Here is a 16,339-nt window from a genome sequence, read left to right as displayed (position 1 = left end):
CCTGAGTACAATGAATTTGCACGGTTGACTATTGACAAGGACTGCAGGGAGGTGTTAGCGCGGGCTCGCGCTCCCTCCACCATAAAAACGTACCAACTCAAGTGGAAACGTTTCTGTGTCTGGTGCCGCACCAAGGATTTGGACCCAATGACTGCAAAACCTGAACAAATTTTACCTTTCTTTTTATCCCTGGCAAAATCAGGTCTGTCCCACTCAACTCTTAAAGTGTTTCTGGCGGCGATTTCCCGTTTCCGCCATGATGGTTCCACATCTTTATTTTCTTCAAGGATCATTAAACAATTTTACAAGGGCCTTTTTAGGATGTTTCCACCTATCCGTCGCCCTCCGCCTGCCTGGCGTTTGAATTTGGTCTTGTCTCAACTACTTCTACCACCATTTGAACCTATTCACTCGGCAACTCTTAAATTTCTCACGTGGAAAGTTGCTCTTTTACTCGCCTTAACGTCCTCAAGACGTGTCAGTGACATCCAGGCGTTTACCATACAGCCTCCTTTCTTAAAATTCTCCAAAGAGGCTGTGACATTACGAACTAATCCTAAGTTCATCCCGAAGGTTCCCAGTGACTTTCATCTCAACGAACCTGTAATTCTGAAAACTTTCTTTCCTGCTCCGCAAACTCCAGCTGAGCGGTCATTGCATTCATTAGATTTGAAACGTTGTCTCAAATTCTACATTCAACGAACTGCACCTATCAGAAAATCTGATCAATTGTTTGTGGCATATGGTCCAACTTGCAAAGGACAACCTGTTACCAAGCAGACTATAACCAGGTGGATCTCCTCTACCATATCCTTCTGCCACCAACGGGCTGGAAAGCCCCTTCCTGCTCCTGTTCGAGCTCATTCAACTAGAGCGGTGTCTACTTCGGCTGCCCTTTTTGCGGGGGTACCCTTACGCCAGATCTGCAGAGCTGCTACTTGGTCGAGCAGCCATACTTTTACTAAGCACTACTGCCTGCAATCAACAGACACCGCGGATGCGGCAGTGGGTCAAGCGGTGCTGCGGAATCTTTTCCAGTAAAGGTGAGCCTCTGTTGCTACCCACCTCCAGTCATAAAGGTTTTGTTTTCTAGTAATAATGTTTTGGTATTTATTGTTTATTACCATATATATTTACCTTCTTTGCTTGATGTATTACCTTTATGACTTATGTGATCATTTACTGCTTTCTACTCTATTCAAGCATGTGAATCTATGAAAGACACCCCTAATACTGGAGAAGAACTATAGTTACTTACCTGTAAACTGTGGTTCTCCAGTATTGGTGTCTTTCATAGATTCACATGCGACCCTCCCATCCTCCCCTCAGAGGCTCTCTTCTCCTCAGGCACTTTTACTTACTCTGTGCTACGAAAATCTGAGGACTTGGGCTTCTGAGGAGAAGGTTCTAGAGGAGGCTACAGCCTGATTGGCTGGAATGTGATCCAACACATAATGACTCTGATATGCTACTAAAGTGAGTTCTCCCTTAGGCTTTTCAATGGGCCTATTGTGTTCTATGGTACTTTTGGAATTTACAATTTACTGCACTATATGTATGTATATTTTTATTAGTTATATTTTTCATGTATACATGCATATATACTGCTATTTTATGTACCGTGGGACTCCCACTTCGACGACGGGGGATATTCAAGCATGTGAATCTATGAAAGACACCAATACTGGAGAACCACAGTTTACAGGTAAGTAACTATAGTTCATCTTCTATCAACTAGTTGACTGCAGGACAAATGCTACATTTGCCAATGAACAGTTGCTTAATTGTTTGGGGCAATAAGTCTTTGTTGTAATTATTCAGAGCAAGTATCACCTCAGCAAGAAAATATTTGTACTCCAGAACAAGAACATAAAATGGAGAGGTAAATATGCCGGGTGCACAACTCATCACATAAAGGGTTTTGTTATTGTCCCTTGATATTGTTTAGAATTACAGTTGCATAGTTTGGCGGTAGAAATGTATGCAGTGTAATTTGATGGTGATCAAACAGTCCAATAATTGGATCATGGGATAGGGTCGTAATATAAATACTTAGGATAATATTTGTCACATTCTATATTGTAAATAGATGTGGGCATAACTTGCATAGTTAGTTCCGTGTACCATAGTAATGCAGAATTACCTAAGAATTCCGCAAAATTAAATAGATTCACGCAAGAAGATTAATTATACATTTGACTAAATTTCTTAGCGCAAATATGCCCCCTCGCGTTCCAAATGGATGCAAGGATGCAGTTGCACTGAGAAATAGTGCTAAAGGCAACAGAACACGAAAAGTGAATGTGAGTAGCTGCGTGCGCTTGCTAAATGTGCTTGTGGGTTAGGATTTTCCCCAATTTACTCCCAGCATTTACTGCTCTTTTCTCAGCACAAAATTTACCCCTGCATCCAAAATGGACACGAGGATGCATTTTTGCACCAAGAAATAGTGCTAAAGCAACAGAACACCAATAACGGGCACAATCAGCCATTTGCAATTGATAAATGTGCTCTCGGGTAGGAATTTTCCCTAACTCACTCCTGCCATTTAACGCAAAATGCACAACGCAAGGGTGTATTTTTGTTCTAAGAAATAGCACAAAATGCAGCAGAACATGAGTAGCATTCTGCCGCTCACACTTGCTAAATGTTCTCTTGCAGTAGGATTTATCGGTCATTCTGAATCAAAGAGTAATACGGAATTACCGAAATGACTCCATGTACTCTGGCATAATTGAAATTACGCCCAGGCCTAATTGTAAACTGTTGTACCCTGTGCCTCTCGCCTGTTGATCAGCGCTGTCTATATTGGTTCCAAATCAGTCATGACACTTATGCATAGAAAAATATTTGTGAATTATGTGGAAGGTGACTAAACGACTTTGTTTTATCAAAAAGACGTAACATCAGGTACTTCCAATTAAATAATGTACATACGATTGAGAAAGTATATTTGGAAAGTCAGTTCAATAAACATTGGAAAATGAGTCAATGTGGTATTGTTTGGTAGATATCTCCCTTGGAAATCTGCTGGAAGTTATTTTCCTTTTAGGAACACACTTGTTCAGATGTGCTTTGTCAAAGTGGGTCTTTTAACGAGTGTGTATGTATGTGAGGCTACGCCTACTCCAGTTTATCGAGATGTTTGCACACGGTTTCCCCATTTGTCACAAAGTTGGGCTGAGTAGAGAGGTGCGCGGGGGCACGTGGCAGGCTGGCAGCAATACTTCCCAGTGCCGCCTGCTGCCTGTCTGTGGAGCTGTGAATGTGCGCACGTGTTAATGCGAAGCGTGCTCTGAAGCTTTCTTTTGACAGTAGTCACCTGTGCTGATAGAAAATGTGCGAGGTATGCCGCCTGCCTTTTCTGCTAAACTGCCTAGCGATATCGCCTAAATTGGCAAATGAAAGAGTACAGTATTTCTCGGTTGCTATAGCTGTGATGTCATGTGCTGATACTGACCTGCGATTGGTTATTTTGTGTTTCAGATTCACTGCCTGTAGCTCAGCACAAAGAAAGGGGAAAAAGCCAAGACTCCCACATCCTTCACCGAGAACAAAGGAGGCAGCGGAGCAGAATAATACACATTGTGACTGGTGTTTTTTTGTGTTGCACAAACGCTGTTTTAAAGGTATCGAATGAGCTGTGAAATGAGGAGCAGCTGCTAGTGCTCAGATTCCGGTGTTCGTCTGCTATTCAGTGTGCTTGATGTACATGTTTCTACACAGTGCATATAGGAGAACGAAGAAGAGAATCCAAAACGGCTGCAGGGGAGAGACCACCAAACATGCCTACAGAAACACTACAGACAGGTAGCATGGGGAAGCAGGCCAGCCCCACAGCTGCTTTCTCGTCTGCTGTTCCTCTGCGCATCCTGAATAAAGGACCAGACTACTTTCGCAGGCAGGCGGAGCCTAACCCCAAGAGACTTAGTGCAGTGGAGAGGCTGGAAGCCGACAAAGCCAAGTACGTGAAGAGCCAGGAGGTGATCAATGCCAAACAGGAACCAATCAAGCCAGCGGTGCTTGCAAAACCACCAGTATGCCCCGCCGGCAAGCGAGCCTTGAGCAGCCCTACAACAAAAATGTTTAACAACGGAAAGACTGAGAGCAGCGTGCAGAGAGAAAATTTAAAGCTTGAAATTCTGAAGAACATCATCAACAGCTCTGAGGGCTCAAGCTCCGGGTCTGGCCACAAACACAGTTCTCGAAATTGGCTTCCTCACAGATCTGACTCAACAGAACTTAACCGGCATTCATTTGCAGAATCCTTAAAGGTTTACCCCACTCAAGACCACTCTAGTCCTCAAGAAAGCAGCTCGAACATTAGCCGCAGGCTGCTGGAGAAGTCAAGTGAAACTTTCCTACATGTGTCCCATAGCTCATCTGACATTAGAAAGGTAAACAGCGGCAAGCCTTTGAAAGCAATACCATGCAGCAGTTCCGCCCCGCCTTTGCCTCCCAAACCCAAGCTTGCCACTCTCTCGCTCCTCAAATCCCCAGAAAACGATGGGTTGGATACTGGCTGTGGAGTGAGCCGAAGGCCATCTCTTCAGCGGTCTAAATCAGACTTAAGTGACCGCTACTTTCGGGTAGATGCAGATGTTGAGAGGTTCTTTAATTATTGTGGACTGGATCCTGAAGAGCTTGAAAACCTTGGAATGGAAAATTTTGCAAGGGCTAATTCGGATATTATATCCCTCAACTTTCGCAGTGCAAGCATGATTAGCTCGGACTGTGAACAGTCTCAGGATAGCAACAGTGACCTTAGAAATGACGACAGTGCCAATGACCGTGTGCCGTATGGCATTTCTGCCATTGAGAGAAATGCCAGAATCATCAAATGGTTGTATAGCATCAAGCAAGTCCGAGAATCACAGAAAGTGTCCCATGTGTGAGAGCAAGCGAGAGTGCTGGCCTAAGTAAAGAAAAGATTGTATCCATGTCTGTGAAGTTTCAGTTGTGAAGGGTTGTAAAGTCTACTTGAGGTCCTGTACACTTCTCAGATCGCTTTGTGTTGCTTGTTGTGCAATATTTTCAAGTTGCATGCCTGACAACATGTGAGCTGACCTGGCTTCCACTTGAACAAATAAATACCGAGCCTGGCTGAGCATATGCATTATCTGCCAAAAGTTTAAGACCAGAATTTAACTAGGGCTTCATTTTTTATAATGTTTACACCTGTAAAGGCTAGATCATCTCTTTAACTTGTATCTAGTCTAATGTATTATAAAATTGCGTTTACTGGTTCTGTTACCAGTTATCCTGCTGGTGTTTGGAAATTAAAACAGTCAAAGTATTAAATAAAGACATAACAACGAAAAGTGTTTTGTTAAACAAATGCATAGGCAACAGTAGGCAATGTGCCTAAAAAAGTTGTTTCCGGATATATTATTTAATTGATAAATATATTTTTAAATCATTTACTAAATTGGATATGACCTCAGCTATTACTTGGAAAGTGTGATCGGTGGGGATGATCATACAATTTATGGCTGTGGGAAAGTACTTACTGTAGTGGCCCCCATATCGTGCTGGCTATTTCAATATCTTGAGTTGTGGCTCCTGTTCACTCTTTAAGAAAAGAAGTGGGGTTGGAAGCGCACACCAATTAAAGGTACTCAAAAGGTAATCAAATATTGATAACAAATAAACAATCTTAACACAATTGGTGCAGCAGTGTAACCCTCGCTGTCTCACTCTTTAGCCATAAATGTCGCCTAAACAAACGTAACAGGGGAATAGTTAAAGGTGAAAGCACATTTTGCCTTTCCCCTCTACCCAGATACCTAGTCTTAAACTTTTGTCCATAAAAGTTGAATTGTTTCGCTGCTATTGAATGCCTTCCTTGGTCAAGCAGTCGTGACAACAGCTGCAGTCCGTTGTCGTTTTCTAGTCACTGAACATTTAGTTAAGCGAAAATGGAAATACACAGCCATATCAGTATCAAAGCATCTTACTCCGAAGTGATTCCACCCATCCAGTGGCCGAACTGTACCCCAGAAACTGTGGTTTATGTTGTCTTGCATAATGTCCCATCTCGGCTGTGAAAGTTCTGCCCTACACGTTTGCAGCTTTGGTCTTCTTACACTTTGTGCTGTCAGTCTGTTACAAATATTTTACCTTTTTTTTAAACTTTGATCATTACTTGTGGTTTTATCGATTGTCCTGAATTTCATCTGTTGGGCAGAAGCAAAAGTCCGGTGGTCAGACTCCTTGTTTTTGTATTGTGCTACGGAGTATATTGCAGCACTACCTTATCGTTCATCAGCCGAGAGGCATCTTTTTTATTGTGTACATGCTGTAAGGATTTGTATATACTTCAGTTGTTATTGAATCTTTAAAAAAAAGTGTCATGCTAATAAATAGCTCTTGGTGAAATTGCTGTGTTTAACTTTGCTTTGTGCAATTGCTTTTGCCTAAGTAATAACAATAATTAGATTATAGTGAAACGTCTCTTGACCCGAGCGTCTATATAAAAATGAAGAGCCAATAATGATGGAAATAATATTGTTGGCTTTATTTTAAATATACTTATCTTTGAAAAAATAAATCCACGGTTTAATATTGTATAATTAAACAAATGCAAGGTCTGAAGAACCGAAACACGCCAAACTCGTCTTTGCAGGGAATATTCTAAAAAAAAACAGGGAGGAAAACTGTAACTCTTTGAGAAATAAGTTAGACTCTTGTAACACCCTAATGTCCTCCTATAGCAATGCTGCTATCCACATTGGAATTGAGTGGGCCCCCTTAATTTCTTAGTTGATCTAATATATTGCCACCCTGTAACACAACTCCTTTCTCCTTCCTCAAACAAGCCCAGTGAGCCTTCATTGCTGCATCAGCAGCAACATTCCTTTCTGCCTAGTAGGAAAATGAGGCAGGCCAATGTGAGCAACCCTATTTCACGCAGCTCCTGTCAGACCACGCATGCTGCCAACCTTAGGTCTTTACCATGAAGCCCAACACCATACTTACCTACCCCCCCCCCCACACACTCGCCCCCACCTCAAGGCACGACCAGGGGCTCACCTTAAGGGCCTGCATGGTTCTGTGTACCCCGGCAACTGGTGACCATCTAAACCGATAAAGTCAATAAAGTATAGAAAAGTTATTTTTGTGTTGTTTTAAAAAAAATATATCCCTCAATGGTACCTGTGTGGACAGTCCCACTCAATTAACTACAAAAAGGACCACACAGCATCCAGCCCGCTGAGTAAAGGAAATAAATGATCTGAGCTAGCTCCTCCAAAAGTAGAACATTTTTATAATGTTACAAAGAAGGCACACAATTTAATAGCATGTTTTTAAATAGAAGGACAGCACTAAAATGTTTCTTGCATTTTTAGCCAATACGACTGCTAATTTCCAAACCACCTACTAGAAAACCATTTTCCTTGGACATTAGCATTGTGAACAGAGAAAAATAAACAAGAAATGCTGCTTTAAACAATATACCTTTTCTGCACGTTCTTAATGACAACATAGCAATGGAAATCTCGGCACATAAACTTGTAATGTTGCAAAAGTGTATTGCTTCAACCAGGGAAGCTAGAAGAAACCTTTTACTTCACATACCGAGACAGACGTTTGGTAGAGCTGAATTTCAATGACTTTATGAAAAGCTAGATGACAATACACGCTCGTACACATCATTAAGCATGCACTTTTCAAAATGTGGCCTTGTGCAGCCTGCTGATTGTCACTGAACCAAATCTATGTTAAAACTTTTTTTTCCTAGTTCTTTCACTTTTGCCAATTGTTTTTATTAAGAATTTCCACCAGTAAGGCCCTTACAGGAAAAGCATTGAGTATTGTGCTTATGACAGTTTCTTTATTGCCTGACTCAGGGGTAAGTATTTTGAATGAAGGAGAGGCTGGGTGGACTCACCAGTAAATGAACCGTTAAGCTTCGGGTTGCACATAATTTTCTGCAGTGCATTCCATGGTCCACTGCTTGGTTGGTAGTTAATTCTTAAAAAATTGTATTCTCTTTTTCATTATGCATATTTTAAAGATCCAGAGGAAGCAAAGGCGAACCACTTTTTAAAGTATATCAGTTGTTAAAAAGATTGTATCTGTTTATTGTTCTATCTAGCTTCATGGATTATTGACATTTTGAGAAGATTTGCAGGGTTCACAAGGTAATGGCCTTGGCTTGATTTTCACATCTCAGTCTGTGGTAGATTGAAGACGAAATAGCAAATTACCAGTATACAAGCGCGACTCTTAGAAAGCCCAGTATTGATGAGTAAGAAGATCAGATTGCAAAATGTTTTAACGCTTGGGTGCAAGAACTGTTCTTCACATATCCAGACTCCACTTTCCTTATATCATTAGGCTTCCCTCCTCAGTCCCTCCTCCCCCTTGGAAAGAACTGTTTTGTGCTATTGCCTATTTGCAGTGTACCATATTCGTTTTTTGGTATTTCAGTACTTTATTTCACTATATTTCATCCACTTACTGGAACCTGAGTTTTACACTTAGTTTTTCCCTGCCTCGCTTCCAACAATCCTGAACATGCCATAGGGTACTTGCTTCAAAGAATGTGCAAGTTACCCTTGTGAAATCTCTTCATCTCACCTGCCCAGGCTCTTTGAGTGTCAAAGCCGACGGCACTGCATCAACGCTTGCCACTTCAGCAACTATTTCTAGGCACGCTTTCAAGAATTACTCCCTCTAGCTAGTGGAGCTTGAATTTAGATACAAAATGCAACATCAAGTAGGAAGAATTCTATTGTTTTTTTCTGTTTCGGATAATAAGCACAAGTTCTTTCTGCATTAGTGGGCCTAGGTCCAAGGTGCAAAGGCTCCTAAGCTTCCCGCTAGGAGCATGCAAGGTTGCCGCATCACTCGAAGACTTGATCGCAATGTTAACATTCGCAGTACTCACCGTGGATGGTTAACAAAGTACCACATTAACAAAATGCACACAAGAAAAGAAAAATAGGGCTAGATTGATTATAGAAAGGCTGGGACCCTGCATGGAGCAAAGATCATTGTTAGGCATAGGTATAGGCAAAGGTATATAAATAATATGAGTAACGTCACATGTATCATTCTCACCCAATGTATTCACCTTCCCGATGGATGGTGAAAGGACACTTTGAAGAACATGCATTCTAAAGGCATTGAGAGCAGAATAATGATTAAATCTTCAAAAGGACAAGGAGTTCGAAGGACAAAGTTCAAGAACATGAAAAGGAACGAGGGGGAGGATGTGAAAAAGGGATGCCGGGAGACAATGCCAAGCTCTCCAAGCCATGGTCCGTGCCTAACCAACCCATTTGGACACCTACTATCAAGAAAATTGACAGGGCAGTCCAGGACAAAAGGCTGCAACCTGCTGCATCTTCCCACACTTCTGAACCTATCTTGTTAAGAGTGCCTGAGACACTCAGTAACATAACCTTGAGAGCAAAGGAGAGGAAAATTAATGATTACCATGTCCTCCCTAGCATGTTATAAAAATCAAAAGAATGTGGTAATGAGACTTCTAGCTGCACGATCCAAGACACTTAGCAAATTCCTGGAATGCCCCACTGTCTCGGTTAGTCCAAACATATGCAGTTGATACAGTTACAGGAGATAACCCTTCATCCCTATAACATAACCGGTTTGTCAAGGGGCTGTCCATCTGACACCGGAAAAACAACAATGGAAAATCTTCCTCCTCAATGTCCTTAAGCCCATCAAAAATATTTTTTCGTACATGTATTCTTATACTCTCCCAAGATGGCTGAATGTTGTTTCTTGACCCAACGTGAACAGTCTTGGAAGTACAAAAAATACCATCTTAGGAGGGATGCCTCCCGCTATTGACTTTACCAGTTCTTGCGCTTTAAGCAAACAAGAGTCCTTGATATGTTCAAAGTTAATCATGAGCAATATGCGTGTTGCTCCCAACATCTGATTTACCAATTTTAACAGATTCCACAGCATTACATTTGACACATATATGGATTATGTGTTCTGTTTACACTGTATTACATCCATTTAGGCCGTAGAAATTATTATTACAAGTAAAGAAATTCCTCAATATAAACAACCTAAAAAAAATCATAACCATAACAAGAAGTTTTGTAATACAGCTTTGTTAAAAATAATTCACATATATGCAGTTCCAGCAGTCAAAGGGCCAGATACTTTCGTAAGATCTCTGGGGATTACATGACTCCCAAAGACATTCGAAGAGCTTAAGCCAGCCGTTCAGAGGATCTACGTTACCCTGTGTACAGGAAAATCTGTGCTGCATTATGGTAGCTTTATTGGCTAGTATTGACCTTTGTTTTTATCAGCAATCGAGAAGAGTAAAGCAGTTCCTAAATGCTTTGCTGCACTGAAAAGGCGCAGTGCTGAAGAGGTGCAGCTGTGCTGACCTGCAGCAGAAAAGAAAACAGACAGATAGTGGGCTTACGACATAGTAAAGTGACTGAGTCAGTGAAGAAATTAAGAATCCTCCACTGGTCAGTTCCGTCTCACAGCTAAAGATTGTGACATGGGATGTCCTTTAGTGTGGGCTCATACACTGTCAGATTCCTAAGAAACTGGGTGGATTGTGCCCAGGTCTGCAAATCTGGGCGCGTTCCAGAGAAGGAGGCAGAAGTGGAGTCCAACGAAAGGCCAAACAGTGAGTGAGCAGAAGTAGCAATTGTTCCCCTAGACTGGATCTTGTGTGCATTTTTCCCAATGTACCATTCTGTAAGGACTTCGGACCTTACGCACAATGTGAGGATTGTTCAGAGGGAAAAAACTGCAAGCCCTGTTTTCTCTGTACAGATCAATATTTAGCAATGAATAGTTGGATATATTTAATAATATTTTAAGAACTATAGCACATGGATGGTAATATACATATGATCCAGTGCTGGGGCAACCCCTTACCATTTGTTGTCCCAGTGGTTCCCACACTTTTTCGACCTGTGGCTTCCTAGACTTTTTGGTGGTGGCTCTCCATTATCAGGGGATGTAAGCCTGGACTTAGAAGTACTTTCATTTTCCTCCCTGAAAATAATTGGGATGAAGCCAATGAAGATGTTATAATCGTAGATGTAATCCTACCAATACATCATGCAACACACTGTCACTGCAATGACAGTGTTTCCAGGATTGAACGAGCCTACAGGGCAATCAGGCATTGCCCGAAGAGCATATCTGACATGTCGGTGTTTGGGTCTTTCTTTGGCTGTTTGTTGGCCTGTTTTATGCTCTGCTGGTCCAATTTCAATGTTAATTTCACCTAATATTAAAACAACGTTTAACTGTAGTGAGCTCAAATCCATGCAGTCTTCCATACCTCGCAAAACACGTATAGAGTGTGTCTTTATAAGTACAAAACTACCCCAAATTGGAAACATGGCCACTTTTTTAGATACTTAGTTCACTAATGGGGCCACTTTAATATTGGTGCCTGTGCCTATTTTCTGTCCCTGCCATGCCCTGGGCCTTTCCTGTGGGCATTGCATTGATTCTAATTGACTGCCCTATATGTGTTGAACCACAGGTCATAAACAAAATATATATGAACATAGTCACATCTGTAGATTTTAGCAACGAGTTGCAGTTTGTACTGGGAATATCACCTGCCCAAGGGTACTAATCCCAGGCGTTTGTGTCTACCTGCTCTTAGCATACTGCGGGGTTACCCATAAACTGCAGTCGATAACACCTGAATTCGGCATGGGAAAAGGTGCTGGTATATTTTAGGAATAAAGGACCTGCATAGTAAAACTAGGTTAATGTACATCCAGACTGCAAACTCCGGAAATCAGAAAGGGGGATTTCCGAAAAACTTTTTGAAAATTGATTTTTTAAGTTGTGAGTGGGTACCATAAAAATAAATCGTCTTGTGTACTTCTGGCTGCAAACAACGCCACAGGTAAGTTCGATTCCTTGGTGACAATGGTTCAATTTGTGGCCAAAAAAAATGTAATGAAGCCTGTCTGTAAATGAAATGTACATTAATTGTTTTAATAATGTTGCAGTGTCAATGCTCGAAATTAAGCATGATAACTTGTTTGCTGATAGAAAAATACGGGAACGTTCTCAATTTAAAGGTGGAAATAGCCGCTTCCGTATACTGTGTAGGAGGGGGCGAGATAAATGTGTGCTTCTTATGACACATGGAGTGCAGATTAGGATATATATCCTAATGAGGCTGCAAATGGTGGGGAAGAGCAGGATTCAGTATATCCAAAATAAGACCCATGCATCGCATCGTGATCAACCGTATAGTTCAGGTGCTGTATTGCACCAGCAGCCTATCACCTGGACACTGCGCTCAAACTTGAGCTGGGTAAGCTCCTCGAAGTCAGTCGGCCAGCTTGATACAGCGATCTGGAGGAAACACGTAGCACTGGGGCGGCAAATGGCAACTGCAGGAGATCATCTCCCTGCCGAGGCTTTACAACCGCCGCCCTCTTGTTTTTTTCACATTAAAGGCTTCAGTGATTGCCAAAGTGTGTTCACGATGCCCCTGGCTAGTTTTGACGGGCACTGAGGTGCCGCACCGCACAGTTTGGGAACTGCTGAGTTATCCGATGGTTCTTTTTATGCACCTGAGAGGTGATGGAAGTTAGCACTTGTTCAAACGCATTTGATTAACCGTACAACCCAAATTGGCTATACCATAACTACCAAAAATCAGTGAATAAAGAAAAGAAGTTAATTACAAGTTAGCAGTCAAGTTAATATAAATCCGTCCCAATACTGTGCTATAAAGGTACAGAATAACAATTAGATAGCCAAACCTCCTAAAGAAGTTGAGGTGCATCAGTATGAGACATACAATAATTCAGTTACAGCAGTACAACGTATTGACAGCAGATTTTGGTGCTCAGAGAAGAGCCTTCGATATTCTCTCCTAAACAGTAATATTTAAAGTCCTCTAATATAGAGCCTAAAACTAATGAGGATGGTTAAGCCTAAAAGGATCTCAAAAAGGTTGTGAAAAAAAGCAGAAAAAGAAAAAAGTGCTGGGAAATATACGGGAAGGTGTAGTCATTTCAGATGCTCGATCAAGAGTCTTTTATTGATAGGGAAATAAGTGTTAGTCTTAGCCACACTCAGCAAAGAACCAAATGGGTAAGCATAAACTACAAATTACAAAGGAAAGTGGCCAACAACAACCTGTGAGAACCCCAGTTATTCCCACACAATTCTTCTGGGTAACACCCCTTGCTCACACCATCAGTAGCTCCATTGTCCTTTCACATATAACGACAAGTGAGTGACATATCAGTACATAAATTCAGCGTTAGATTCACATTGCAATTTCAGTAAATTTAAAGTAACTTTGAATACACGATTACAAGTGTATCTAAGAACTACATTATGACTGCCAATGCGAAAATCTTTCTCTTTTCTAATCTAAATACATTTTAGTAGTGAGGATGGTTCATCAAATTTCTAAAGTCTATAATTCATTTTAATAAAGTTAAAGCACACTGTATATGATGTTCTTGTTCAGAAATGAATTCACCTCAGTATTGAATTTAAGTTCAACACTTTAGATTAATAACGTTAGGACACATAAAGTAGATAGTGCCAAGTGCTCATATAAATGTGTATTTGTGACTTGTAAGGGTGGAGCCAGAATAACGCTGCTTCAGTCCCCCCTCTGATGGCGTATCATGCCATCACATTAAGTCAATAACCTGTTATCAGTTGGACTATTTAAAGCCTCATGGGTTTCTTACATTTTCATCTGGATTCCTCTAGATGTTTCATGTCATCATAGTATCTGCTCTGTCTTCTAGTTCTATATCTGCTCTTTTTCTCTTGGTTCCCTTATTTACTTGTGCCTGTTTATATCCCTTATATATTGCAAACAGGAACAATCCACAGAGAGCAATTATCACAAGTGGCTTTAAGATACGTCCACAAATTCCACTCCCTACAATTCCAAACCATTTACCCATTGCATGAAATCAATTTCCAATTGCTTCCCAAGCACCTGTTGCTTCTAACTCCTTCAAATCTCCCTATAAGTTAGTAATGTTTTTGATAAACCTCTTGAAGTCTTTACTTTTGTCAAGGACGTAAGGACAATATTGTGGAACTTTTAACATCCAACAGACTCTGCTCTTTTTTGTGAGAAGGATGTCTAACGCAAAACGGTTCTGTAAAACCATGGATCTCACAGCTGCCATTTAAGTATCTACAGCTAATAAATCATCTGCTGTCCTGGTAGACAACTTATCTACAATTGTGGGCACGTTTTTGATTTTTATGTCATTCAGAATCACACCTACTGATGGAATCATTGCACCAAAAATATCTCCTATTACTTCTCCAGCACTAGTTCGTATTTTGGGTCTAGAATTCTGTTCCCACACAGGATCATAAACATTTTCCATGTGATAAATCTTTAGAAAAACTTTGCTTAAATAACATGTACCATACCATCCTTTTGGCAATCTAAAATATGCATGTGCTTCGCAAACATAATAAACTCCTGGAATAGCGGGATCTTTCCTCTCCAATAATTTGTCCTCTATTTTCAAATGCGTGTTCACACTTGCTCTTTCCCACACATTTTGTGTCAGTTGTGGACTCTCCTATACATACGCATAATTTCCCTTGTGCCTCCAGTCTAAACTTAATGCAGCTTGATTCCCTGCTAGTTGATGCTCAATTTCTTCTCTGGCCCACTGATATCCAATTTTAACTTTCTTTGATTTAGATTCCATTCCTCTCTTTCTGTCCTCAACCGAATTTATAAAGCTCTTCTCTGCATTTGTTAACATACAGGTCCAATTGTTCCAGTGAGCATAAACAGTGTCTACGGTCATGCTGGGGTTGAAAAATCCATTCGCTCTCCACACGTTTTAGTTTTAGGGTGATGATGATTAAAATGCTTAAGTATGGGAACTTCTGAAAATATCAAATAATAATTTGAAAAATAATACTGAAAAAATGACATTGCCATTAACAAACTCCAAGCAACACCGTAAGTCAGAGGAATGTGATAATATGGGATATCTTCAGCTGATGCAGGTAATTGCATACAAACATAGCACTCCCTAGCATCCATAGTGTCAGTGTATTAATAAAGCAATTTGTAATAAACATTTGAAGAAAAATCTCCTCTAGAAGCATCGAGATGTCATTCTATCATAAGTACAACATGATGTCTTAGTGGTAGGTGTAGACCAAATCCTTATTATACTATAAGTGGGTGCCCATAATCCCACCAGAAACAGAATTTGTGCAACACTCATAGTTATGAACTCACCTGCTATCATGTACTCACGTCTATTTGTATTATTAGGTTCCATAATTTTTCTGAATTCAAACTGTTTATGTGAAAAGCAGTAGCCATGGTCCTTTGTCCTTTTTGTTAGTTTGCCAACTGCACAAATTGCAAGCAATATCTAGGTATTCTAAATGCAATTCTAGTAATTTCAAGGTCTTTGTGAGCCTTCCTTAGCCCTACTCTGTGTGCTTCTAAGTGAAAAGCTTACGCTCCTACTGCAGACTCAGGCCTAGGTTCTCCTCTTAATTCTTAATTCAGAAATCAATTTAAGGACAAAACGAGTGTCTGTTTTGTGGGAAAGCAAAGTCAAAACACAGTTGAGTCACAACTATGTATTCACAGTGGTTCTGCTGGATTTGCAGGTTGACTCTGGTACTAAAACTGTTTCTCTTGTGCATTTGTTGCAAGGTATCTCCATTCAGGTGAAGAAAACCTCTGACAGGGTACTCTTGCTCTCTTTGATCTCCTTACTACTGGCCCTTTATCGGCACTTATACCAGATTCCTCCTGAATCCTCTGAGATAGTGTGTGACACACGCACCTCAGTCAAACGTTGTCTTCTTCCCTCCTGTCCTCTTAGCCACTGGTCTTCAGGCACTTCTCGTGTTACTGCTGTACTAGGCCCTTCGTCAGGGTCGGATTCTGGCACAGTCAGCACTCCAGGATGGGACCCTCTGGTACCAATTTCAACTGTTGATTCACTGAGACCCCCCCTTCCCAAATATATGTTGTCCCAGACTCTTCCTGGTCCCCGACAGCTTGACAAATCTGCTCCCTTCTTTTCACTGTAACCACTGGCTCTTCGAGGAGAGTGTCTTTTACATCATCAAGCGGACACAGGACTCTGCTGGTATGCACAGCGTGCACCCAGTTGGGGAGACCACAGCAGTTCACAGCTGTTGTAGTGACCAAGATGATCTGGTAAGGCCCTCCCCACAAAGGTTTCAAACACGTTTTGCGCACATGCTTCTTCACCATAACCTGCTCCCGATGAGGCAGTGCTGTACCCTCTCCAACCTGATGAGACACAGAACGCACCATATCAGCCAGTCCTTTGCATTAATTAAGAACCATGTCATTTGT

General features: G+C 41.1%; 1 protein-coding gene across 4 annotated transcripts in view; it reads left to right on the top strand.

Moving 5' to 3' along the window:
- Positions 1-6,378, top strand: part of FAM110B (family with sequence similarity 110 member B) — a 496,654-nt gene extending 490,276 nt beyond the window's left edge. For all 4 annotated transcript variants that reach the window (XM_078687279.1, XM_078687275.1, XM_078687276.1 and 1 more), the window contains one exon: positions 3,487-6,378. In XM_078687279.1, the coding sequence (XP_078543405.1) occupies positions 3,786-4,895 (1,110 nt within the window). In that variant the 5' untranslated portion in view covers positions 3,487-3,785 and the 3' untranslated portion in view covers positions 4,896-6,378. The remainder of the gene's footprint in view (positions 1-3,486) is intronic.
- The last annotated feature ends 9,961 nt before the right edge of the window (positions 6,379-16,339 follow it).

This window comes from Lissotriton helveticus, chromosome 4_1 (genome assembly GCF_964261635.1).
Source record: "Lissotriton helveticus chromosome 4_1, aLisHel1.1, whole genome shotgun sequence".
Taxonomy (NCBI): domain Eukaryota; kingdom Metazoa; phylum Chordata; class Amphibia; order Caudata; family Salamandridae; genus Lissotriton; species Lissotriton helveticus.
This window is presented reverse-complemented; position numbering and strand designations above follow the sequence as displayed.